The 27,362-nt window shown below is 33.8% G+C and overlaps 5 protein-coding genes across 7 annotated transcripts in view; 4 read left to right on the top strand and 1 right to left on the bottom strand.

Moving 5' to 3' along the window:
• The first annotated feature begins 837 nt into the window (after positions 1 to 837).
• Positions 838 to 3,866, top strand: LOC108568472 (eukaryotic translation initiation factor 4 gamma-like). The gene is made up of 3 exons (XM_017929588.1): positions 838 to 888; positions 952 to 1,890; positions 2,371 to 3,866. The coding sequence occupies exons 1-3, from the start codon at positions 838 to 840 to the stop codon at positions 3,814 to 3,816; spliced, it is 2,436 nt and encodes an 811-aa protein (XP_017785077.1). The 3' UTR covers positions 3,817 to 3,866.
• An 84-nt stretch (positions 3,867 to 3,950) lies between these two features.
• Positions 3,951 to 4,488, top strand: LOC108568492. Its single transcript, XM_017929613.1, has 2 exons — positions 3,951 to 4,093; positions 4,168 to 4,488. Exons 1-2 carry the CDS (start codon positions 4,040 to 4,042, stop codon positions 4,450 to 4,452), a joined length of 339 nt encoding a protein of 112 aa, XP_017785102.1. The 5' UTR covers positions 3,951 to 4,039; the 3' UTR covers positions 4,453 to 4,488.
• An 8,335-nt stretch (positions 4,489 to 12,823) lies between these two features.
• On the top strand, positions 12,824 to 13,656 carry LOC108568478. The gene is made up of 3 exons (XM_017929597.1): positions 12,824 to 12,928; positions 12,996 to 13,407; positions 13,469 to 13,656. Exons 1-3 carry the CDS (start codon positions 12,884 to 12,886, stop codon positions 13,591 to 13,593), a joined length of 582 nt encoding a protein of 193 aa, XP_017785086.1. The 5' UTR covers positions 12,824 to 12,883; the 3' UTR covers positions 13,594 to 13,656.
• A 2,527-nt stretch (positions 13,657 to 16,183) lies between these two features.
• On the top strand, positions 16,184 to 16,991 carry LOC108568471. Its single transcript, XM_017929587.1, has 4 exons — positions 16,184 to 16,253; positions 16,317 to 16,523; positions 16,590 to 16,794; positions 16,861 to 16,991. Exons 1-4 carry the CDS (start codon positions 16,209 to 16,211, stop codon positions 16,989 to 16,991), a joined length of 588 nt encoding a protein of 195 aa, XP_017785076.1. The 5' UTR covers positions 16,184 to 16,208.
• Positions 16,992 to 18,088: 1,097 nt separating this feature from the next.
• LOC108568493 (glucose dehydrogenase [FAD, quinone]) overlaps positions 18,089 to 27,362 on the bottom strand; it is a 20,746-nt gene continuing 11,472 nt past the window's right edge. Inside the window, exons 1-5 of one of the 3 annotated variants that reach the window (XM_017929616.1) lie at positions 20,823 to 21,144; positions 19,421 to 20,351; positions 18,816 to 19,367; positions 18,565 to 18,752; positions 18,089 to 18,344 (exon numbers count right to left, since the gene is read on the bottom strand). In XM_017929616.1, coding sequence (XP_017785105.1) covers positions 18,147 to 18,344; positions 18,565 to 18,752; positions 18,816 to 19,367; positions 19,421 to 20,351 — 1,869 coding nt within the window. In that variant the 5' untranslated portion in view covers positions 20,823 to 21,144 and the 3' untranslated portion in view covers positions 18,089 to 18,146. Of the gene's footprint in view, positions 18,345 to 18,564; positions 18,753 to 18,815; positions 19,368 to 19,420; positions 20,352 to 20,567; positions 20,634 to 20,822; positions 21,145 to 27,362 lie in introns of those variants that run through there. The other 2 variants (XM_017929617.1, XM_017929615.1) reach the window with 2 other exon arrangements.

Raw genomic sequence — 27,362 nt, 5'->3', positions numbered from 1 at the left:
TAAAAAGTTTAAGGTTTTAATATTTGCATTACAAAAATAATTTCTTATTTCTTTTACATAAAGCAAAATGTGTGTTGATGTTTGATTATGTTTGCTGTTTGATTATGTTTGACGTTTGATTATGTTTGGCGTTTGATTATGTATGACGTTTGATTATGTTTGACTTTTAATTATATTTGATGTTTGATTATGTTTGACGTTTGTGTCATCTGGAGTTTTCAGAAATATTTATTATTAGTTCATCAATATAAATTCTAAACTTATTCGTTTTGTAATAATCAAATGAACTTAAAGTCTTGGTCGGTTATGAACACATCGGTACCTTGAACTTGATTCAATAAATCGAAGCCACGATTGTTGCATTTCAAACATAACAAGCAAATATTTCTGTTACGAAATATCAACTTGCATAACAATTAAGTAACTCGTGTTATTAATGTAAATGATAATTGATAATTTCTAATTCACATTTATTATATATGTAAAATTAGTATATTTTAAAAGGTTTCAATATCAATTCGTCAATCGTCACTAGCTCTTTCAAAGTATTTGTATTTGCTATAATTGTTTTGATTTAATTTTTAGAAATTATTAAATAAATAATGTTGAGAATTATAGCTTATTTAGACGTTTAAATGTCATAGATTGTTGGAATGTTTGGTCGTTGACATGGTAACGTTTGCAAATCGGATAATAACAATATGTTTGTTTGAGATTTGTTGTGGTTGTTTTGATTGCTGAACGTGTTGCTTTGATGAGCGTTGCAAGGTTAATCAAATCCAATATAACGCGATGGACAGGTATGTTGTTCTTTAGTCTGGCCCAGGATTTGACAAAATGTTGTGGGCTTCCTCCGTAATCCTGCTGACGTTGCTGAGTGTAATTCAAGTGAGTAGCGAAACAAAATAGAGATAATATTTGTGAGCAAAGGTAACAATAACTTTGTTACAGAATTCTCAGCAGAAATCGGCGATCTACGATTTCAAAACTATATTCCATACCCCTGATACGAGGTACGATGATCACGAGATCTTGGAGAGAGCAAATTTTGGAACGGAAGAGGAGGTGACGGATGCGAAGAGCGATGGAACGAAAGCAGTGGCAAACGCTCAGGTTTTGTTGCATTTCAACGAAAAACCTGTCGCGCATTCGTGCTCGAATGGCTATCAGATCTATTATGATCCTAGGACGCATTACATGATGATGCCACCTCCACCTCATCCACCAATGCTACCACCACCACCACATCAACCACCTCAACCACCTATTCAACCGCAACCAAATGTGCAGCAAACTTATCCATATTACATGAGACCTCCATCTTACGGACACTACCAAGCCGGATATCACTCTTACCTCTTTCCATATCCTCCTTATTATCCCCATCAGCCACCTGTGACACCTCAATCGACGGCAACGCCATCTCCGAATCCTCCTTGCATCAGTGAAGCTACCGTTCCTCCTACTGTCACCCAGACACCTGTCACCGCTGCACCGGAACCCACGACTATGCCAAAAATTGTTTGCCCGTTTACCAAAGGTCCAATTATACAGCAACCACCAAATCTTAGAGCAAGCGAAACCTTAATTACCACCGTCAACTATCCTTCATCAACAACAACTGCCATTTCGACAGAAATAACTGACGTGCCAGAAACAACTGACATCGTTTCCACGGCAATGCCTACTACGACCGAATTTTTTGAAACTGACGCTCCGACAGATAATCCTACCACAAGAGTCATCGAGATCAAAACTACAGAGATTGTAACCGAAACAACCAATATTCCAACAACTGAGTCTGGTGTTGAAGACGAACCTACAACAACAGAGATTGGAACACAACCACAGAGATTGAAACAACTGAATCTGAATTTGTTTCTAAGGAACGTACAATATCAGAAGTTTACACTACCCCAGAGATTGGAACAACTGAATCTGAATTTGTTTCTACAGAACCAACAATAACAGAAGTTTACACTACCCCAGAGATTGGAACAACTGAATCTGAATTTGTTTCTACAGAACCAACAATAACAGAAGTTTACACTACCCACAGAGATTGAAACAACTGAATCTGAATTTGTTTCTACAGAACCAACAATAACAGAAGTTTACACTACCCCAGAGATTGGAACAACTGAATCTGAATTTGTTTCTACAGAACCAACAATAACAGAAGTTTACACTACCCACAGAGATTGAACAACTGAATCTGAATTTGTTTCTACAGAACCAACAATAACAGAAGTTTACACTACCCCAGAGATTGGACAACTGAACCTGAATTTGTTTCTAAGGAACGTACAATATCAGAAGTTTACACTACCCCAGAGATTGGAACAACTGAATCTGAATTTGTTTCTACAGAAATCCACAACTACATTTCACAGAAGACTACTACAACGACTTACCACAGAAATTGAAACAACTGAATCTGAATTTGTTTCTACAGAAATTTCCACAACACCAGATGACATTTTAATTGCTACAGAAGAACCAACTACAACAGAAACTTCAATAACCACAGAAACTGTAACAACTCCAGAAACGACAACTACTGCAGAAACAACTTCAACTACAACAGAATTGCCTATAGCTACTACAGAACTGTTGCCTTCTGATCCATTCGATACAACAACGACAACAGCGAAAACGGAAACGAGCACAGAAGCTGTGATTAATTCTTTCCAGGAGTGCACGATCATCACAGATTTGGCTAACGCTCCAGTCAATATGACTAAGTTTATAGGAAAAACCGGTGTATTCTTGGACAAAAATTGGAAATGTTACATATACAAACCATGCGAAATGCAAGCTAAAAATGAGACTGAAACGACAACGATCACCACTGTGACCACTGTGGAACCAACAACGAAAGATCCGAATTACTCGATCGAAGTTTACAATTGCCCTCACGAGAATCCTGACGATAAAGATGCTTTGAACGTTTACATCACCAGTAATAAGGGTGAAGACGTTATTTCAACAGATTTAATCGATAAACTAACAGAGTTCTTCCAAGAAGAAGTGAACGGTTCGAATTTCAATCTCTTCGTTTCAGAAGATTTCCTCAATTTGAATAACACAGAGAAACCTAGAGCAATAATCGATGAAAATGTGAGTGCACCGAATATATATTTCTATAAGGGAGACGAGAAAAAAACTCTGGAGGAGTTGGAGCAGGAAGGAGTGCAGGAGATTAGCGATGCGGATATTGAGAAAATTACGGAATTGGTCGAGAATTTGGAACCGAAAAAGAAAAGTTGCAAGGATATTGTCGTGCATAAAATTAGCAGGAGATCGGGTCCGTGCGAAATATGCGAAGAGCTGAAGAGGAAAGGTAAAAGCGACGAAGAGATCTTCAGGGCTATTTTGGAGGCGTGCAAATCGAAAATTGTTGCATCCGCACCATCGAAACCGGAAACTACAAAGAAAGCTACACAACAACCAGAAATTACGCCTAAACCTAAACCGAAGCCGTTTCCAACGTACGGCGGTTGTTTGACGTGCAACGGTAATCCGGACGGTTTCACAGCCGACGTCGATGATTTGAATGTGTACAAATCTCCTGCGCCAAGGTATTACGAGATGCTGATGCCACCTCCGCAGCAGACACCGATCGAATACTACTATCAGCCGCAACCACAGCAACCTAACATCTACGATATGCTGTCTCCAAGCAACGGATACTACTTTGCTCCGTCTCCAAGGAAACAATTAAATTATCCTCAGTTCTCTCAATTGTCTGGAAACTATCCGAACGGCCGTGCCTGTCCAAACTGCGCCCCGTACAGGGGCGAACTAAACTTTTAATTTATTACGTGTACCAAGTCCAGTATTTATGTGTTATATATTTCGTTTGTTGTGTTTACAAAACAAATGTCGTAAAAAATAAACAATAATAACGAAAAAAAAACCATTGATCAACACCTGTTGGCATTGAAATTTTTACTTTTTGCAAACCCTGCACATTTGGTAATAAAAACGCAGACAGCTGTGAAAAAATTCGTTACTCGTTTGAAATACGTGCGCGACAATGGTCGATAAATTTATATTATTTCTAATTCTCTTACAAGTCCTACGTGTTCAGGTAGGTGTTTTTTCTTCTACTTTTATTGCTTTACTTGGGTTTCCTATTTGATAATAAAATGGGTTTATGTATAGTGTTCGTCCTTTGAGGATGTCGACGATGAGGATTCCGGTTCAATAGAGATCCCGGCCAGGTTTCTTCAGTCCAAGTCCAATAAAGGCAGCCACAATGAGATAATAAAGCAGGTAGAGAAACAGGATAATCTGTCCCTTTTGGAATTTATTGGAAGGGTTTTGAACACGGCTCAACACAGGTGCAAGATGGCCGTGGAGAGGGCAAAGAAACGAGCTTCTCTCTCTAAAACTATCACCGAGGATGCAGAGAAACTGCTGCAGGCTGCAGCTCACATTAAACTCTGATCTTGACAAGATTTCTATTTAATCTATTTATTGTTATACCTGTAAATAATTATGTTATATTTTTTTAAATGTTTTCGTTATGAAATTTGTAATATATTCATTATTTTCTTATAAAGAAAGTCTTTCCTTTACCGTTTACTCAATTTTACTATAAAAGTAATCTCCAATATTTTATATATAAGTAGTTTCATGTAAGAAGTTCAATAGTAATTGAAGTTTTACTTTTCTCAAAAGAGTCTGATTTGGAATACAAATTCTGAAGTTGAGTAATGAGAAAACAAATTAGAAAACAATAATTTAAACTTAATCATAATTGCAAAGTAAGTGTAATCACAAAGTTTACTGAAGATTACAAAGAGATATCTTATTTGCATCGAAATTTGAGCAAGTTTCATATAATAGATTTAAAAGTTTAAATTTTGAATATTTCTTGACTTGACTAAAGTTCAGATAAATCAAATTAAGAATTAAATTTTTTAATTTTTCTAAACAAAAAAAAATTCTCAAAAATTTTATATTTTCTTGTTTCGTTTTGCTGATTGATATTAACAATATTTGATGATAAGCAAGAAAATATAATTTCGAATGCAACATACGTTTCTGCAGCTGGAATTTCCAATGATTAAAAATGAAAGAAATGGTAAAGTGAACACAACATGTCAATTTTAATCTGGTTCAAGTTTAATTCGGTCTATTTTGCACCCGAATTTCGAATGCGAAAAACGTTTTATATCAGTTGGATTTTCCAATGACTCAAAATTACTGAAAAAAAATGGTAAAGTGAATACAACAAATAATAATTCATAATTTTCATCACGAAAAACAGTATAAAGTCCGTTTTGACTTTTTGCAGACAGTAACCGTATGGTCTTATAAATAAATGAAATCTGGTTGTAGTAAGACCATTCGATATTGTTCGCTCCTTCAGATAACCATATTCTGACATTCGTTTAACAAATCTTTAAAAAAATGTCTCTGAGATTGACTTTGATTTGCATCGCCGTCACGATTTGCTTCTTTCAGGTAAGAGGGAACGTTTGAAAACTTATCAGAGAACGCTTTGAATGATACATTTTGTTTTGTTTATTAAGATGATTTCCGCATTTCCGCAAGTGCCAACGAACGCCGTCGCCCCAACCAAGAAAGAAATCGACGATGCCTTGGCCGCTGCTCAGGCCGGATTGGATATCGGATCGGCGGTAATCAAACAAATCCAGGTGAGTCTTCGACGATTCAGTTGAAAACTGATTCACATTTAATCTTCTAATGCACATAAATCTCTTCGAAAACGGTCGACTCTTCTTACCTGACCCTCTCTTCAGACAGTTTGTAAACAATAACAAAGCTATTTCTCTTTTACCTGTATCCTTCAAAAATCATCTGTTCACAATATGAATGTGTTGTTTTTTTTACTTATCTTCTTATTCTCTGTTTCTGATCCAGAATTTAGCAAATCGAGGCCAATATTAGGTCAAGAAAATCCAGGAGGGCGTCAACCAAAAAGCTTACTTTTGTTTTTTTTCCCGCACGACTTGATATTTAAGTTTCCTTCAAACGTTGAGCTTAAATCCTCCAAATTTATTTTCTATGTATTAACAATGTAATAAAAGCATTCTTGCCGTTTGGCCAGTTTATTAATTATTTTTATCAATTTATATTAGAATTTATTTTATTTTCAAAGTTTACTATGAATTTATATTGTAAAGAAATGCGTCTAGGATCACACGAAGCGAATGCCCTTAAATCATGATAATTTTCTGCTCTGTGTGAAGAAGTTGGATTATGCATCGCTATTACTTTACGCAAAAATTAGATGACTGTCGCGTACTAGTTCCTTTATTGGAATTGAAATCAGAAGTGGAAATGTTTCTGAATGATAAAGAAAAATCTAATTTGGCAAATATATTTCAACGATGAAGAATGAATCACAAAACTTTCTTACTTATCTTCTCCATTCTAAACTAACTAAATATATTAATGCAAGGAAATCAACACAACATGTTTTCCATGCAAATTACTCTGAAATGATCAAATTATATATCAAAGATTTTACAATTTTATGAAAATAATTCTTTCACTTTTTTTACTTTTCATATACATTAAATGAGAAATTCACTGTTTTTAGCTCATTTTTAATATGAAGATGAATTGTTTTAGTTCGAGTTTTAAATCGACAAATAAAATAGAAGAAAAATGTAAATATTTCTTAAAATTTTACTTATCTTATACTTTAAATTAGAAATTTATCACAAAAGAAGAAAGAAACGCTGATAAATGTCTGTTTCTTACATATCCATGATTTTACAATTCATCTAAATAATTCTTAAAATTTTAGTAAATTTTGTCGGTTTTTCACTTTTTTACTTTACATATACATTAAATTAGATAAATAAAATACAAGAAAATCTAAATATTTCTTTAAATTTCAGTAAATTTTGTCGGGTTATTAAGGATATTTGATGATGAATCAAGAACATATAATCTAAAATCGATAAAGTTTGAATTAATATAGTTTTTTTTTGTAACAATACAAAATTTTCCATTTTTTTTTTGTATTGTGTTGATTCGTTTTGCTAATATTAAGAACCACATACTGTTTGCGCAATACATTAAGTCATGTAGGAGATTGCCATTGATGCGGCGCACTCGTTGCAAATATATAAGGAGAACACACACACACAAAAAAAAACTATTTGTATATCAATTTTAATCTCGAGTTCAGAGTTCAAGTTTAATTCGGTCCAATTTGCTTCCTCGGACGCGAATCTCGAATGCAACAAACGTTTCACGTGCGGAGTAGCAGGATCTTCCAATGATGTCGAGAGATGCGTTTCAAAAATTACCGAAAAAAAGAGAGGAAGAAAAACGCAATACTTCGTAGAATTTTCCTCAGAAGAAAACGGAATAGAAAATATCCTGTTTCTCGTAGTTTCTCAAATAGACTAAGGGTATAAAGTCCCCTGACCGTTTTGACCTTTCGCAGACTGCGACCGTTTGGTCATATAAATAAATGAAATGTAGTTGTAGTCCGGTCACTCGACGTCGTTCGCTCCTCCTGACAACCACATTCAGACATTCTTCAACGCAGAAGTTTAACAAATCTTTAAAAAAAAAATGGCTCTGAGATTGACTTTGATTTGCATCGCCGTCGCGATTTGCTTCTTCCAGGTAAGCGGAAACGTTTCGAAACTTATCAAAGAACGCTCTGAATGATATGTTTTTGTTTTTCTTTTGTTTATTAAGCTGATTTCCGCAATTCCGCGCGTACCAAGGGACACCGAAGCCGCCACCAACAACAAGGACATCAACGATGCCTTGGACGCTGTCAAGACCGGATTCGAGAATATCGTCAAGAACATCCAGGTGAGTGTGTCTTCGACGATAAGAAAGAGATAAACGTCTCCCCATTAGGTTCAAAACTAGTCTCATGTTTAATCATCTAATGCACATAAATCTCTTTGAAAAGGGTCGATTTCTCTTACCTGACCCTCTCTCCAGACAGTTTGTAAACAATAACAAAGCGAGTTTACCTGCACCCATCAAATCATAATCAAAACGTGTTGTTGCTGCTTTTTTTTACTTATCGTGTGTTATTCTCTGTTTAGGAAAACGATATGCTTAAGAACCTGACCAGTATGATCCAGAAATTCGGAGAGGAAGTTTCCGATCAAGGCAAACACTTGGTCAAGAAAATCCAGGAGGGCGGCAGCAACTAAAAGCATTTTCTCTTTTCCTGCACGACTGACATTCAAGTTCCCTTCAAACGTTGAGCTTGAATCCTGCACATTTATTTTCTTGGTATTAACAATATAATAATAGTATTCGATTTAATAAATAATTTACAAACAAACCAAAAAAAATAGTTTAATTTTTCTCAAAACATTTCATTTTCAATCTTTCCGTGATTTTTACAATTCTATTCTTAAATATTGAGTAAAGTTTGTCGGTTTTCTCACTTTTCATATATATTTAATTATAAATTTAGTGTATTCTGAATTGAATATAGACATCAGAAATGTTTGTTTCTACTAAGTTCATGATTTCACAATTCATGTAAATAATTCTTAAACTTTGAGTAAATTTTGTCACTTTTCACATACGTCTAGAAGTTCACTGTTTTTAGTGCATTTTTAGTATAAAGATAAACTACAAATTCTTAAATCGACCAATACAAATACAATTCATGTAAATCTTTCATAAAATTTCAGTAAATATTGTCGTTTTTTTTTATTTTACACTTTTGATATATACATTAAATTAGAAATTCACCGTTTTCACTAAAAATTATAAAATCGACAAATAAGATAAAAAAAAGACAATGATAAATGTTTGTTTCTAATATATTGATGATTTTATATATATATATATAATTCATGTAAATATTTCTTAAATTTTGTCGGTTTTTTTATATTTCATATAAATTCAATGAGAAATTTACTATTTTTAACTAATTTTTAATTGAAAATTGACAATCAGGAATGTCTGTTTCTAATATATCCATGATTTAACAAATTATGTAAAGAATTGTTAAATTTTGTGGACCTTTTTGATTTTCCTTTTTTTTACATTTCATACAAATTCAACTAGAAATTCTCTGTTTTTAGCTTATATAAATTCATAATGTCATGTCGCATTTTACAAATTATGTAAAGAATTCTTAAATTTCTGCTCAATAAAATCCTGTTTGCTTTGAAATTTTCAAAACCGGATTATAGTAAATCCGCACAGTTCGTAGTCGAATTGGGCAAAGTATTGCTGTATTTATATACAGCACTGTTTGAAACCGGACTAATCGAGGACGCTTTATTCCCTGTTTTTAGCTTATTTATATGAAAATTAAGAAAAAAATTATTATCATATGTATAATGTCATGTCACATTTTACAAATTATGTAATGAATTCTTAAATTTTGGCGGTTTTTCTGTTTTCATATACATTAAATTTAACCATTTTTAGTGCATTTTTAATACGAAGATGAAATGTAAACTCTCAAATCGACAAATAAGATAAAAGAGACGTTGATAAATCTTTGTTTCTAATATATTGATGATTTTACAAATTATGTAATGAATTCTTAAATTTTGAGTAAATTTTTCCATATTTTTTTTTTACTTTTCATATACACACTTTTAAAGTCACCGTCTTTAGTGTTCATTTGTTCACTAACAGAAATATGTGTTTGCAGCAATTCAATTTAGTTTATTTAGTTTACTAATCATAATAAATTAATTATAAATAGAAATAATTATTTAAAAAGTAAAAATCTTGTCTTTTACAATCACTATGTAAATATTGTTACATGAACTACATAGTTCTGCAAAATGGTAATACGAGTAGGTCAATAACAATAGTAGTTAATATTTATAGCGAAAAGAAGACACGATAAATGCTAAATCATAAAATAAAACCTGCAAATGAATCACAATTCAAGGTGGAAAAAAAGAAGGAAAACGAGCGAACAGCAGCATTATTTCCATTAACACAAGCCAATTAAGGATTAGAAAAAGAGGCTAATAATAAACGCAAATTACTCATTAATGAATAACAGAATAGTTTTGTTGTTTGTGCATTGTTCGGAGAACAAAAAAAAGAAAAAGAAGTAATAATAACTTTGGAAAATGTTTTCAGCAAATTATCGCAAAATTTAAAAAAATTGAGAGAGAGATGAACGGAAAAAAGTAGATATTTCTTCGCGTGTAATCACGTAAGGCCATCGGTTGTTTATCGCAGGATTTATGTAAATATTATTTTAAACCCAAATTTTTGTTGCAACGCGAAACAGGATTTCGTATCGCATCGGACGTTCGTCATCAGGGGATCAAATGTGAGAATAAATACATCAAAAATTGAACGAAATCAATAATAATAATCGTCGCAATTCGTGTCTTGTCTCTTTTAGTACTCTTCATTTTCGGATAGTTTTTGGTGGGTTCAAAGTCGTATTATCGCGATTACAATTCGATTGTTCTGTAAGTTGTAAACAGAAGAAGGACCGAAGACTAAATAAATAATTCAAGGTCAAGAAATTTGGGTTTTCGGGCAGACAAAAGCACGTTCTAATCACCCAAATGCAAACGAACAGAAATATCGAGATTTGTTGGTGTACTAATGTGTACTTTACGATTAGAAAAGATGTTCGATTCTTGGTTTTGGGCTCAAACAGAGACAATGTTTCGGGACAGAGAAAATAAGGATATTTTTCTCGTCTCCTAATCTCGATCCAGTACTTGTTCGAAGGACGCGTTTGAGTAAACATTCGTGCATCTCAAGCAATGTCATCGCTACGATTCAGATAAAACCGTTTAACAGTTTCTTCCAAATAAAATCTATAATTTTTTTTTTGATGTTTCGCAATTTTCAAATATACTTTTTTTTATCGTCTGCGACTATATAATATTTTTTTTGCTGCTAATTTAAATGTAATTTGTGAAACATTATCGGTTCGTAGAAGGATGCGATTATAAAAATATGACTCAACACACAACTATTATTACTTTATTATATAATAATTTTTGCATTTCTAAATTTATTTGCGAAATAATTATCAATTTCTTGTTAACTTGTTAATTTTATTTAGAGAAAAGAAAAACTGACAAAATTTACTCAAAATGAAAGAAATATTTACATGAATTGTGAAATCATGGACTTATTTAGAAACAAACATTTCCCATCGTCTTATTTCTCGATTTTTGAATTTGAAGTTCATCTCCATATTAAAAAAATGCACTAAAACAATGAATTTCTAATTAAATGTACATGAAAACGAAAAACCGACAAAATTTAAGAATTCTATACATAATTTGTAAAATCATGAATATATTACAAACACATATTTCTCATCGTTTCATTTGTAACTTTATGACTGTTTTTTTTTATATAATCTTCCTATACAATTCTCAATTGCAACAAATAATTTATATGCAGCAATATCTCGTACTGTTCGAAACCGGACTAATCGAGGACGCTTTATAGAGAAAATCAATTAATTTATGTACAAAGAAAAATGTTGCTTTGAAATATTCAAATCGTACTATAGCAATTCCACACTGATCTAAGTCGCACTATGCGAGGTATTGTTTTATTTATATACATCAATAAACCGGGCTAATTGAGAATTTTGTAGAGTAAACTAATTCATTAATGTACAAAGAAAAATGTTGTTATTTTTTTGTTAAATAAAATCCAGTTTGCTTTGAAATTTTCAAAACCGGATTATAGCAAATCCGAACTGTTCGCAGCCGAATTGGGCAAAGTATTGCTGCATTTATATATAGCACTGTTTGAAACCGGACTAATTGAGAACGCTTTATAAAGAAAATCAATTCATTTATGTACAAAGAAAAATGTCGTTTAAATCAAATTTAGGTTGCTTTGAAATTTTCAAATCGTACTATAGCGATTCCACACTGATCTAAGTCGCACTATGTGAGGTATTGTTGTATTTATATACATCAATAAACCGGACAAATTTGAGAATTTTGTAGAGTATACTAATTCATGAAAAATGTTGTTATTTTTTTTGTTCAATAAAATCCAGTTTGCTTTGAAATTTTCAAAACCGGATTATAGCAAATCGGCACTGTTCGCAGCCGAATTGGGCAAAGTATTGCTGTATTTATATACAGCACTGTTTGAAACCGGACTAATCGAGGACGCTTTATAGAGAAAATCAATTCATTTATGTACAAAGCAAAACGTTGTTTAAATAAAATTTAGGTTTCAAATCGTACTATAGCACTGATTGAAGTCGCACTATGGGAGGTATTTTTGTATTTATAATATCCCGCACTAATCGAGGATTTTTTTTTACAGAAAATACATTTATTTATGTACAAAGAAAACTGTTTTTTTTTGCTCAATTAAAATTAAGTTTTGCTTTGAAATTTTTAACCCGTACTATGGCAAACCCGCCTTGATCGAATACATCAATAAACCGGATTAATCGAGGACTTTATAGAGAAAGTAAATTCATCAATTCAACAATTAAAATCAGCTTTTGCTTTGAAATTTTCAAGCAATTAAAAAAAAACATGTATCTGTTAGTTCAGACTTGTATAATTAAGTCAGTGTGTACGATAATTCAAGTTGCGATTATTTCTTATCGAAATGCTTACTGGTAAAGTGTTCGTCGATGCGGAGAATTATTGTTTATTATGTAATTACTATTGAATATTTAGTATTAATTCTTTTGTTTGCGGAATGGAAGATTTCCATGGTTTGTGTGTTTGTTTTGAATTGGCCGGTTGGTGTGTGTGTGTGTTTTGGTGAGCGCGTGAGATTAAGATTAGGGAGGTTGGGGAAAAAAAAAAGAAGGTAGTAACGGATATCAGTATGGAGTGGAGGGTCAAGAAGGTCCGTATAAATAGACGGGACGCCGACTGCGATCTTCAGTCTTGGTCTTGCACTCGAGTTAACAACAAACAAAAACAAAATGAACAAGCTTTTCTTTGTCGCCGTCGCCCTCTTCGCCATCCAAGTAAGTTGTTTTAATTTAAAATTTTTCTTTGTTCATGTTTGCTAATTTATTTATTTTGTTGCTTAAGGGATGTTTGGCTAAGCCAAAGGGCGCCGCTCCCCAGAAGGATCAATTGGAAGAGTTGGCCCAGAACGCCCAGAACTTGGCCAACAAGATTGGTGAGCAATTGGGAATTGCTGACTTGGACACCAAGAAGATTGGCGCTTCCCTCAACGAGGGAACCAACAAACTCCTCGAGAACTTGCAAAGCTTCCTCGATAAAGTCAAGGACGAATCCAAAGCCCATGAGGGAGAAGTCAGCACTGCCGTGAAGACCGTCCAAGAGAAATTGGCCACCGTCGCCGCTGATTTGCAGAAGGCCGCCGGACCTGACGCCACCAAGAAGGCCGAAGAGATCAAGACTGAATTCAACAAGGCTTACAAGACCGCCGCCGATCAAGTCCAGCAGCTCGTCAAATCCTACGAACCACAAGTTCAAGGTAAATTTAATTACAACCCACAATTGTATAACGTGTAATTAATTCAATAACACAAATTTAGGAGCCCAAGAGAACTTCCAGAAGTTCTCAAAGACCTTCTTGGATAACATCGTAGAGATCGGCCAGAACGTCGAGAAGCAAGTCAAGACCGCCGTCGAAGAGCACGAGAAGACCCACAAACATTAAAGAGGAATCATCTCGTCTATCATTAACTTCAACAACAACAAAAAAAAATTTTTTTCTTTCTAACAAAAAAAAAACACATGTGATTTAAAGAAAATAAAAAAAATATGATATTTTTTATAAAATAAAAATTTAAAATTTTTATACAAAATCCACTTTTGTTTCATTACCTACTATATAAATAAGAATCTTGAGAAAGCCATTAGATTGAAATTGAGATTAAATCATTGTATTTGTACTTTAAAGAACGTCTCGGTTTAGATTATCTAAAACCTAAGAGATTTACAGTCTTTAGTCGGCTAAGACTAAGACTAATTAGTGTACATATTATAAAAGATGAAATTTCAATCGTGTGTAGAAAAAAATTGTTTTTGGATCAAAAGATTTGTGTCTTTAGTACGTCTTGCTTTAGATTATCTAAAAACTAAGAGATTTACAGTCTTTAGTGGACTAAGACTAACAAGTGTACATATTATGAAAGATGATATTTCAATCGAGTTTAGAAAAATGTTTGGTTTTGGATCAAAAGATTCGTGTCGATTTAGTACACTCTTGAAGATTTACTGTAAAGTCAAAAATGTTATTACTAAAGTTGCTTTAGCGGAATAGAGGAATAGTTTAAAGTTGCAGCCTTAGTAATAATGATGAAATCAAGACATTGATCGAGAATAACACGAACCAAACGAGGCGTGAATTAGTAGAGATATTAAAAATCTCAAAAACAAGCATTTCTTAAAGCTTGGTTACATAAACCGTTACAATGTATGAGTTTAGTACAAAGTAACGGACAAAAATCACAACAACATTAGCCCTTATTTCTTGAAATGTTGAAATTTCCATTTCAATATCACCATTAACTACAAGAACGTTTATTTTTTAGTCGGCATAAAAAGCAACCTAGAAAAGATTGTTTTGATTAACAACAGATTAGAATGTTGTATACATAATTAAAAAATTATATATAGTTATAGAAAAGTTTTGATTTTTAATAATTTAAGCTAGAAAATGAAAAGTATAAAAAAGTATTTTCAAAAAGTTCACAAGAGATTAATTAACAATTCAGTTGCCCTTGCGTCTGAGTAAACAACATGAAACTTTGCATCTTCGCAGTCGTCGTGCTCATCGCACATGTAAATTTCTAAAGCTAATGGTGATGATTTAACAATCGCTGTAAAAACCGTCCAAGAGAAATTATCAAACGCAGCGGATAATTTACGGAAAGCCATAGGACCAGAAGCTTCCAGAAAGGTCGAAGAAATCAAGATCGAATTCGATAAAGCGTACAAATCAAGTACATCAACTCGTCAAAACTTACGATCCAGAATGATGGGTGATTCCAGGTGATTCAAATAAACTAGTTATTATTTAATAATTACTAATTCGAAATTTGTTTTTCTGTAGGTTTCCAAGAGCACATTCAGAGTTTCTCGAAGAACTTTTTGGATAGCATCTTGGATATTGGACAAAATCTGCAAAAAGAAGTAGAGAAGAAAAACATAAAAATTAATATAAAAATAATTATTTACTGTTAATTATTATGTATAGTTTAAAACTTATAATTTTTTATTAAAATTTGTCAAAATTTGTTTGAATTTTTCCAATTTTTTTTTTGCTAAAATATCATAATAGATTTTTGTTTTATTTATCTGACGGACGACATTTGCAGCATTATCTGTCATCTGTCACGAATTGTATTTAGTAACCAAAACGATAATGTATAACCTTTTATTAACAAAATATCTGACAGATGACATTTGCAGCGTTATGTGTCATCTGTCAGACATTATTATTTAGTAATGCCAACGATTTCTTATAATATTCATTGTTTACATCAAAAATGAGAATTTTGATAATATGTAGAAAGTCAATGGACATTTTTTTTCGAAACAGATTTTCTTTTTTGTAGAAAGTTTTGAAAACACTTGATTAGGGTAAGACAGCTCGATCTTTTCCTACCTAACAATAGTATTTATGACAATTGTAAGAAAACGGACAGATTCTATTTAAAATTTTGAGAAGATGACAATTTAAAAAATGAATATTTTTCAAAATTTAATACAAAGATGATAAACAAATACGTTTTTAAATTAATAATATAAAATTGAAGTTTTTTCAAGTGGATGAAGTGAAAATTAATGTTGTTGAAGAAATTTTGAAAACAAAATTATTTATTCTATTTTAATTGCTAGCAGATAAAGCTTAAATCAATCAAAATACAAACAATGAATATGTTGTATATAAAGTAAATATTTTTCATTTTATAAAATATTATCAAGTTTGAACTATTTGAACTTTCTTTTTTGTAATTTTTTATACAAATTTTACTACTAATTAGTATAATCTTGATACAAACAGTACAAAAGTACTTGAAGTTTTGAAAAACTATGTTGTTTTTTTGGAAAAATATTGTTTGTTTGTAGATTTATCTGAAGGCACTATTAACTATTGATTACCATAATCTTTGGTTCAGACAAGAAGGTAAATATTGACCGTTCCTAAAGTATTATCTGTATTGTAGTTGTTTAGGGGTAGGGCGAGGATGGTTCGTATAAATAGGGGCACGCCGGATGGAATCTTCAGTCTTGTCCTTGCACTTCAGTCAACAAGAGCTATTCAACATGAACAAACTTTTCGTTTTCGCCGTCGTTCTTTTCGCCATCCAAGTAAGTTTTTTTTTTTTTGTATTATTTTCTTTGCATATTTATAAAATTTTGATTCCTCTTAAGGGATGCTTGGCCAAACCCAGAGCCGCCGCTCCCCAGAAGGATCAACTCGAAGAGTTGGCCGAGAACGCCAAGAATTTGGCTAACAAAATCGGCGAGCAATTGGGCATCAACGACTTGGACACCAAGAAAATCGGCGCTTCCCTTAACGAAGGAACCAACAAACTCCTCGAAAACTTGCAATTCTTCCTCGACAAAGTCAAGCATGAGGTCAGTACAATAATCTAAATCATTAACAATTGTTGTTGAATTCATATTTTTTTTTATTCAACGTAGACCAAAGCTCATGAAGGAGAAGTCAACAGTGCCGTGAAGACCGCCCAAGCAAAATTGGCCACCGTCGCTGCTGATTTGCAAAAGACTGCCGGACCTGAAGCCACCAAAAAGGCCGAAGAGATCCAAAGCGAATTCAACAAAGCCTACAAGACCGCCGCTGAACAAGTGCAAGTCCTCGTCAAATCCTATGAACCACAAGTTAAAGGTACACTTGATCATTAAATATATATGCAAAACGATTCTAATTATTAAAAAAAATGTGATTTGTTAGGAGCTCAAGAGAACTTGCAGAAATTCTCGAAGACTTTCTTGGACAGCATCTTGGAGATCGGTCAGAACATCGAGAAGCAAGTCAAGACTGCCGTTACCGAACACGAAAAGACACACAAGCATAAACATTAAGTTTACTTGATTAAATAAGGAATATTTTTTTATAATAAAATGAAATAAACAATACTAAAATTTGATTGTACTTCAATAATTTTTGACCTTACTATAAAATAATTAGTCTGTTGCTTCGGACAATTCTCATTGGGCGACGAAAAAAGTGAGTTTCGAACAGAAGATAAGAGAGTCATAAAAAAGAAGTTTTCAGCTGCGAATCAAATCGGCAAACGCTAGACAAGGGATCGCCTATTTTCGTTCATAACAATTCTATTGGTTGCTCGTCGCTAAACCTTTTTCTCGTCAATAGATAAAAATCTTTCTTTTTATTCAAATCTAAACCAATCGACAAATGGGAACATTTTTTTTTTCAAATTTATTGAGAGGAATCTAAAATAACTTGCTAAGTAATTCACTTGTATATCGAGAAATACAAGGATTCCCAAACTTATTCGGTTTGTGTAGCATATATTGAAATGAATACTTTATAAGAATAAGAAAAAATGTTTGTTTCTGTTATCGTTAATTGTCAATAATTCTAATCGAATATTTGAGTCATTGGAAAATAAGCAATTACGTATATCTAATCGAATATTCTAATTATAGGTAAATGATTTATTTATTAACAACATAAAGTGAATAAACGTGTAATGCACGAATGCGTCAACATAAACACACACATATTTGTCTTTAATGACTTCGCTTTGACAATAAATACACTTAGATTGCATTAAGCTGTACAATTCTGTTGCAATAAAAAAAAAACAGTTTATTTAGTAGTATGTTTGTCTGTATATCAAGTTCCCAAATTCGGTTCCCAAATTTTTATTATTCAACAAGAAAGAAATGTCAATCAATTTGGAACAATTGAATCGTTTTTTTTGTTAACTCACGGCACAGTTGAACTTACAGTTACAGTTCTCCGGCACTCTTCGATTTTGAAAATGCAAATAAAGAAAGCAAATTGGGATTGTGTAAATAAAAAAACAACAAGAATGTTCTCACTCAAATCTTCATGTTTTTTTCTTTTTATTTCTTAAAAGTTAAACTTATCAATAAATACTGAGTGCACTTGGATAAATAAGAAATACAAATAATCTATCTACAGAAAATAATGGTTTTTAGGATCTTTTTTTTTTTTCTTGTTTTCACTCTCGGTTATTCTTCTTTTTTTTACCAACTTCCCCATTGCCTGTTGATCCTGACGCTGGGATGGCTGTAGAAGAAACCCTCGGACGGTGTGAGCCAACGCTGTTTGATCAGATCGCTGCCTCTTTCGGCGATCATGATCGTTGGGGCGTTTGTATTACCTGATGTTACCACTGGCATGATGCTCGCATCGATGACTCGTAACCTGTCGATGCCGTGAACCTGAAACGATTCGATTATTAGATCAGTGGTTCTTAAGCTTTCAGTAGTCACGGCCCTCTTAAAATCCTAAAATATTTTATCGTAAACCTAGTCTTATAGAAACTATTTTGATTTGTAAAGATATCAAAACATACAAAATTGTAATAATATTTTCGCGCCCCCTCCCCACCGGTTAGGAATCGCTGTATTAGATTATATTATGATGTATATATAAAAGTACTTGTAATTGATCGTTGACTACAGCCATTGGATCACTCGCAGGACCCATTTTGCAGCTTCCAGCTTGATGGTTCTCTGGTCCTGTTTGCTGCTTGGCCGAGCACTCCCAATACTTGTCGCTTCCGAATGGAATCTTCTCGCATCCTGCGGTCGGCGTCTTGTCCAATTTGAATCCGTAACGTTTCAGTGCTATTGCGATATTGAACTGTGTTAATAATAATAAGCTTAAGTGTATCGTTGATTGACTGTTACCATTTGTTTCGGACATTGCAATGGCAATCTTGATTCCTTCCACCATCACCTTAATGTCATCGGGATGAGTGTAGTATCTGGCGTAAATCATAGGTGGCATCGTCGGATCGTCGGACCTAAGCTTCAAGTAGCCGCGACTCTTCGGATGAATGACTGCTGGGATGATCTGGACGGAACGCGAATGCTCATCCAACTTCTCACCGACCTGTCCGGTTTTGGCACAATTCGCAAGAAAACCGCCGAAGAAAAATTGCATATCTGGGTCGTCCAGATTCGGATCATTGTATTTGGTGTTGACCAAACCGGTCACTTCGGAGATGCCCGTTCCGCTCATCAGTCCATCTCTGAACAACAAGTATTCCATAGCCGTAGCCCAATTTAAAGGAGAAGAATTCGTGTCGTTTATGAAGAAATTAACGAAATACGCGACGTGATTCTGAAGATTCTTTCCGACACCTGGCAGTTCGTGGATCGCCGGTACGTTCACATCGCGAAGCTCCTCGCTCGGCCCGATTCCAGATAGCAAAAGAATCTGTGGTGAATTGACAGCACCTGAAACAATCTCACTTAACATTTTTCGTTTCTAATAAAATTAAAATAATTACCGCCGCTGACTATAATCTCCTTATTCGTGTAGACGACTTGCTTGCGGCCGTTGTGCAAGAGCTCAACGCCATAAGCGGTCTTCGTCGTTTGATTGATCAGAACTTTGGTGACGGTGGAGTTGAGCAAGATGTGAAGATTCCTGCGGTTCTTGAAAGGCCTCAGGAATGCTCTGGCCGTGCTCAATCTCGATCCGTTCTTATTGGTAGTCTGAGCGATGGAGAATCCGGTGTGGAAAGCTCCGTTCAGATCCCTCACTTTGTAACCCATCTCTTCACCGGCTTTCAATAGAGCCTTGGAAAGTGGCGGATGATACGGAAATTGGCTAACAGTTAATGGACCTCCGGTTCCGTGATAACCTCTATCCACTTTATCCAATTGCTTGTTGTCCTCGCTCTTCAAGAAGTACGGCAAAACGTCGTCGTAGCTCCAGCCTTCGTTACCCATAGCCGCCCAATTATCGAAATCCCTTCTAGATCCTCTGATATACATCATTCCGTTCATCACCGACGTTCCTCCAAGCACTTTGCCTCTGGGCCAGTAACACTTTTGCCCCTCTTCGGCGAGACACGCTTCCGGTTCCGGTTCGGTTTGATAAGCCCAGTCGATATCGGATCCGATGAAGTTCAAGAACATGGACGGCACCTGAGTTCCCGTCGGCTCATCGAGGCCTGCTTCGATCAGCAGAACTCTCCATTCGGGTATTTCGGATAAACGGCTCGCAACTACTGCTCCCGCCGAACCGCCGCCCACCACGATGAAATCGTATTCCGGTAAGAGTGGAGTCTGTTCGGGCCTTCCGCAAGGATCTTCCAGGTCGCACTGCGATCTAAGAAACACCTCCAGCAATCCCATGAACAGCATGAACGGAGCACCACCGCATGTTGACGCTAAAGTTGGCCCTGGTTGGGTCACAGGACAATTGCAAGACATCTAAAACAAAAAAAAAAACAATTCAATAACGGAACCTCTACATTGCCGACTTTACAAAAACTACCACATATATTTTTCATTGAAAATATAGGTAACTTAATTTTAAAGAAAAAAATGTTTTTTATTTCAACTATGTTCAAGTAACAAAGGTTTAACTACATAATTATTTTAAAATATTTTAAATAAAGCTTTTTTATATATATTTGTACTATGTACTTCATCAGTTCATCAATTTGACACAAGGTGTGACAGATGTCAGATGGGTTTTGATATTCCCAAATGAATATCGTTACAGTGAATGATCAACAATTAAAACTTAAAGCATTAAAGTTAATAATTCGAAATGCAATCAATGTTTCAATTAGATGATTCATTGCGCGAAGACGTACAAGTATCGAATGGAATCGTTTTAATAGGATGTTAGTTAATCTAATTTCGAAAGGCGCAGAGGTGAAAAGACGACGTCGTAACCTTTTTGAACCCGAAGCACAAGTAAAGTCATGGAACGAAAACAATGAGAAACGTGAGACATTCATCCGGCGAGGGAACAGAAAACAAATAAAGAGAAGAATTGAGGAGGATCAGAGAGATTGGGTGCAGTTAATTTTGTCTGGGCATCATAACATGATTGGGCCAAATTCCAACAACCGAAATTCGCCCAATTAAGTTTTGCGCAAAACGTGAGCCGTAACGATTTAATGCCTCTCGTAATTGTGATAAATCGCGTCCGCGGCCCGAATTGAAAGTAATTTCAAGCATTATCTCTGATGCATTGCGTTCGCACGGATAACAAATTGATTTTGAGACTGCACTTCGACGCCATCTGTCATCGATAATTTGCAGTTCGATTGGAATATATGTAACCAGACATATCTTTAAACGAATTTCAATTATTTTGTATATTCTTTCCTCGCAAATTAATTATATCAAAAACTGCTTTTTAATTTTACATACAACTAATTGATGACAAACTTAAAATCTTGACAAAGAATTTGCGTTTATACAAGTAACAAAGGCTAAGTAAATAACAATATTTGGGATATAAATACATATTTTAATGATTAGTATTCATTTTTAAAACTAAATGTAGATAATACAACGCAGTGAAAGTTTAATTACGTTTAGATTATTTTTATTAACAATTTGAATGCAAATTAAAGAAATGTATAGTTTGCAAGTTGGCGTAACGTTCGTGTTTTATTTATTGCTTTAATTTCCTTTTTTAATCAGATATAGTTGCAATTACTTTCATAATAACTTATAACTACGTATAGCATAAACAAATGTGTTTTGGATTGATATCAATTCGTTACAATGTAATTATACTTAATTAATAATAATTAACAGACAATCGAAAATTCAATAGACGATGTTTTTGGTGTCTGCGCCGGGTAAATGTTAAAAAAAAGATTTTTGTATTTTGTGACACAACAGTTGCATAGCAACCCAATTACCAAAAGTATATCACCAGATTCCCGCTTTAACACAAGGTGGCAGCTGTCACAAATTTGTGTTTGCTTGTACGGCGATCCAATTGGATCCAATAGCCAAAAGTATTTCACGCTTTGAAATAAGGTGACAGCTGTCATTTTGACTCGCAATTAATTTGTTTTTGCCTGTGCCAACCATCTTAATAATTATCAATGAAAAAGTAAGAAAGTTCTCACAAATTATGATTATTTACAATCATGATTTTTAATCATACATAATAATAGTGAATATTGCAATAATAGTTTAAATTGTAGCATAATTTAGATGGAATGTTTATAAGGAAAGTTCATTAATTACATGAACGCATTTGTCTGTAGGGTGATTTCTCCCTGTGTTAATAGTATTCGTCTTAATATGGACCTGACGAAGAATTACGTGAATTCGCGTACCGTAAAGTGTGCTGCGACACAGACAGAATGCGACTTTATTGAATGAAAATGGATATTTCCACATGCGACAATTACGAACGACTTTCAAATTGAACTAAAAATGCAGGTGCAAATAACGCCGAGAACGATAATGATCGATCAAAGCTTAACAAAATACAACTTTCTTTCATTCTGAAGTTCGCATGTTCCTAAGTCCGTGGAGGTTTAATTTTTAGTAACATGCACGTTACCAAAGAATAAAAAGTGTCGAAAAGAAAAGAAAAACATTTTGTAAGGTTTCGTTAATTTTGATGGAATTGCAACAGTCGAATTTGAATGATGCAAAACAAACAAAAATAAACGAACACCTTGAATAATTTATTTTCGACTGACCGTTACGGATTTTCTGTCTACATTTACATAAATTGATCTACATTAAATGCATAAATCAAATGTATTTTTCACAAGTCACCATCAATTTGATCTTGAAAAATTGAAAATTTTGTTTCTGTTTTATTTTCAGTGCATTGTCGAAAATTTAACAATAACAAAAACACATTAGTCAGAGATAATTGACGTTTATTCGAGCAGGTATATCGATTGAGTAGAATTATGTATAATTATTCTTGAAAAAGGGGTATAGTTATACTTGTTTTCATGAGTTAATGATGTGTGGAAAGAATGCAAGTAATCATCATCATTTGATTTGATGATTGAAAATGAGCTCAATGAATAATATGAAGACAAAATGAAGAAGAAAAACGAGTTGAAAACAAATGATTCACGTAATTAGCCAATTGTTCGTGGTTGAATCTGCGTTGTCGGTTGAAGCTGAGCCGTGAAGATTTCTTTTCATCCATCGTCGCTTATTGCATAAACTATAATGTTGAACCTTTCAAGCTGAACAAATAATTAAATTTTCATAATATTTGAACGCGAATTACAACTAAATTGATGAAACTATAGCTTCAAATGAATGCACTTTGTATTCCACAAATATCCTAGCTTCATATGAAACTCTCGGATCCATTCTATGTATTATAGTTTTTGAGAAAATCAATAAAATGTGAAGACATTGCTTTTTGAGCGTACATTTTTTTTAACGTGAATTACATCCAAATGGAATACAGCAAAACAAATAAATGAATACATGTTGTATTCGCCAAATATTGAAGTTTCATATGCATCTTTCGGATCCATTCCATCTGTTATAGTTGCTGAGAAAATCACTAAAATGTTATAATATTTGATGCATTGAAATGCAAATACTCTGGGTTTCTGTATAATTGTGCATAGAGGACGGATGGTATTTTGTGCATAAATCATGGTAATATGTATGAATGCATATAAGGTCAAGTTAGACATCACGGTTGATTAAGTTTACGGTTGCAAAACTCGCACACACACACTGTTCAATGATTATTGAACTTGAAAACGGACGCATTGAAGCAGTTAAATGCGAACGCCGCCACATTCAATGTTTGTGTGTTGTATGTTCGAATGTAGTAGAAGTGAAACGTAACCGTAGTTGATGCAATTATTGCCGCACTACGGCCGAACGGAATGAAATGACGCGACATGAAGATCGAGCTAGAACAGAGAGACAGACAACAAACAAAAAAAATGAAATGAAAACAGCGGTGAAAATAAACTTGTGAAGAGTCTAAGAACAATGATGGGAATTGCTTATTATATTTGCGTGCTCTATGGTCTCCTCTCACATCGCAGCGAGATTTGCAACGTGTACTATATGGATTGCGGCACGCTCACAGTTTTTTTTTCTTCTTCTGTTAACTAGGATGGATCTCTTGCATGGATCATCTAGTAGCGCAACTCTTCTATACAGGACGATCACTTTTCGTGTACAACGAACAAGGGAATGAAGAAAAAAAGTGAAAGAACTCGGTTACCAAAGAAGGTCACTTAACATCTTCACCAAATCTCTGTAATAGTTCAATTTTTTTATTACACTAATTAATAATAATGAAGGATAAATACGCTGTTTGGTATGAGTAATGCAACGTGGTTTATGTTCAAAACTGCCGAATTGATTAACTAACATGTAATGTAGCCGCACTTTGAAGGATTACCGAATTCCCATCGGCGGATGATACAATTTTGCGGGAGTTTAGAGTTTAATTTTATGCATTTATGTGCCAAACTCAGGTTGCGGCTGACAACAATTGAAACCCCGCAGGTATTCGACAGAAATTCCACTTTGCACCGAGTTCAGAGGGATGCCCTGATTACTGTAATGTGGGAACTCTATGGAAATTCCAGTAATTCAGTTATAAACTGTCAACATTGTTGTTCAACAAGTTAGGAACTGGTGAAATACTCTCAGCAATTGGTACAACTGCAAACAAATATGTTGAATCGTGAAATGACAGCTGTCACTTTGTGTAAATGCGTATGGTTGATAAAAAATAGTAATATTGACATTTTTTATTCGTAATGATACGTAAGTGTCAATTTATAAATTTTGACATTTCTGTTTGTTGGTCTTCAGTCAATCTGTCAATTAAATGATTTCATTATATGTTATTTTGTTGTTGCATTATTTTGTTTTGTAATAAAAAATATATAATTTAAGGTTTAATCGTTGAATTTATAAATCATGGCATGATTTTAATAAACGAACATAAAATAATAATATGCATCGATGTTCATGCTTGGAATATTTCGTAATTTTCGACGAATATTTGGGTGAAGGAATGCAGCGGAATGTAAATATTTGGAATAACCTGACGAGTCGTTATTAAAATACTTTTTCCTTTTCGCAGAAACATTCAGTTTAAAAATGTAAAATTCTTTTCGAATATGAAATTCGATGTACTTTTTCTTAAAATAGAATACAGTTTATATTGCTATATACATATATGCTTCGTATATAATATATTTCATTTATTTAAGGTGTGTATTGCTCGTTAATTATTTCCTTACTTTCAGATTCATTTAATTTGTTTTGCTTATATTTTTATAGTTCTCGATAAACTTTTCTCTTGTAAGATTATTTATAAATAATGGAGATTTATGTACACAATTTTTAATATTTGAAATTAATTTTGCATGAATTTTTTTCTTTACATAATATTGCTTTAATTCGTTTAGTTATTGATATAAAGAAAAGTATGAACTATTAACTAATGTTAATGTACGTAATCATAGCTAAATGGTGAAATGTCATCAATCATAAAAAAAATCTTCAATTTATGTTCACTTTTATATGGAATAATGTGTTTATTGGTACTCGTTTTGATTTATAACATGTTTCATCATCTCGATGAACTCTCACTTTCGTAAACAGAAAAAAAAACCCATAAACATACACGCAAATATTTCATGTCGAAATTCTCGTGTATGCGAAAAGTCTTATATAATAATAATAATAATCGTGATCCAATTTTTATGGATTTCGCTAATTTCCCATGCAAACATATTAAATGAATACGATTAAGTATTCGATTTATTAGAAATGTGGGTCAAGTCTATAGAGTATAACTACTTTGGCGTATTTCGGTTATTATAATTAATTGTAACTTGATTTATTTATATGGGTTGCGAAATGACAGCTGTCACTATGTGTCAAAGTGAGGAATTGTCTTAATACTCTCAGCAATTGAGTCGCAGTACAATAGCAAACAATTATGTTGGGTTATGAGATGACAGCTGTGACTATGTGTCAAAACAAGGAACTGGAGAAATACGCTTAGTTAATTTCAACGCTGTATACAACTATAAACAAATTTATTTCAAAATGATAGCTATTACTTTGTGTCAAAGGGAGAAACAGGTAAAAACAGGCAATTGGGTCGCTCTACAACTACAAACAAATAGGTTGGGTTACGAAATGACAGCTGTCACTGTGTGTCAAATCAAGGAACTGATATCTGAAAGGTTATAATGGAATATGTATAGTCAATGAAAATACAACGCGCTGTACATAATGGAAGACCGAGATCGTCGGGCAATGAATCTGAAGGAGATCGCTTCTTGAAAATCGAAACTTTCACACGCAGTACACTTGCATTCCGATTGGGTAAATCGTGGGGACGGGTGCATTTGAAAAAATAAAATAGCAAAAATGAAATTGCATCGAGCAATAAGAAAATATGAAGCTGAAAAAGATAAAATAAAAAATAAAAAGTGTATCATTGAAAAAGCGAAAGTCCGTTGCCTAGCATTGTATGTTAAGGGATTAAACAGGTGTCAATCATGTAAGAGAATTTAATTGATTGCTTAGTTACGGCGACACGTGCGCCCCAAATTTTCGTTCGACTCTGCTATTTTTTAAATAAACGTAACACAGGAAAATGTCGCGCGTTACGTAAACGAACGTTCGAAGAAAAATAATATTAAAAAAAAGTAAAGGTTATATAATAATCGTACGGTATTAGAATTATGTGTCTAATAACAAACGTCTCGCAATCGATTATTATTATTAATTGAGTAAAAGGTGGACGGGAAGTTGGATTTCAGAAATTGGAGCGAACTGTCAACCGTAATCGTTAACGCCCGTTGACATTTCCAATGACATATCCATTTCCATATCGCAGCCTACTCGATGAATTATCATGCGGAGTTATCTAGTAACTAAAGAGAGAATAATAATTGCATATCATTCGTGTTTCGATTTTTATTAATCGTTAAAAATTGAGTAGATTTTATAACTATTTCTTAATTTGTTGAATTGAAAGATTGCTCAATGATCAATAACAAAATAATTAGAGTTGCCATTTCGCTGCTGCTGCTGCTCTTTCGTTCAGAGTATTTCGGACGCCCACGCAACAACGCGTTTCGTAACAGGCGAGAAGTTCGATGCGAAACGACGTAAACGAAAAAAAAAAACCGAACACGAAATGTATGCCGCAGTCGTTGTTCTCTCCGATTGTATAACGCAAACTCCCAAGAATTGGAAAACGATCGAGGAGAGGAGACGCAAAAGAAACGTCGAACGCAATAATCTCTCGCCGGATAATCGCCAATTTGCTTCGTGATCTCCTTTGTGCAAGAAATAATACATTTTCCGCATTTCTTTGCTCGCGTCGAAGTGTTCCATATTTTCGGTTTATCCGCAATCTGCACGCACCGCCAACATCACGAAGATGACTGTAACGTGGTAAAATCGACAACGCTGCAAGTGCGCTCCACG

The sequence above is a fragment of the Nicrophorus vespilloides genome, unplaced genomic scaffold (genome assembly GCF_001412225.1).
Source record: "Nicrophorus vespilloides isolate i.1.1-1 unplaced genomic scaffold, Nicve_v1.0, whole genome shotgun sequence".
NCBI lineage: Eukaryota > Metazoa > Arthropoda > Insecta > Coleoptera > Silphidae > Nicrophorus > Nicrophorus vespilloides.
The sequence above is the reverse complement of the archived record's forward strand: the minus strand, read 5'-3'. Positions and strand labels throughout refer to the sequence as shown.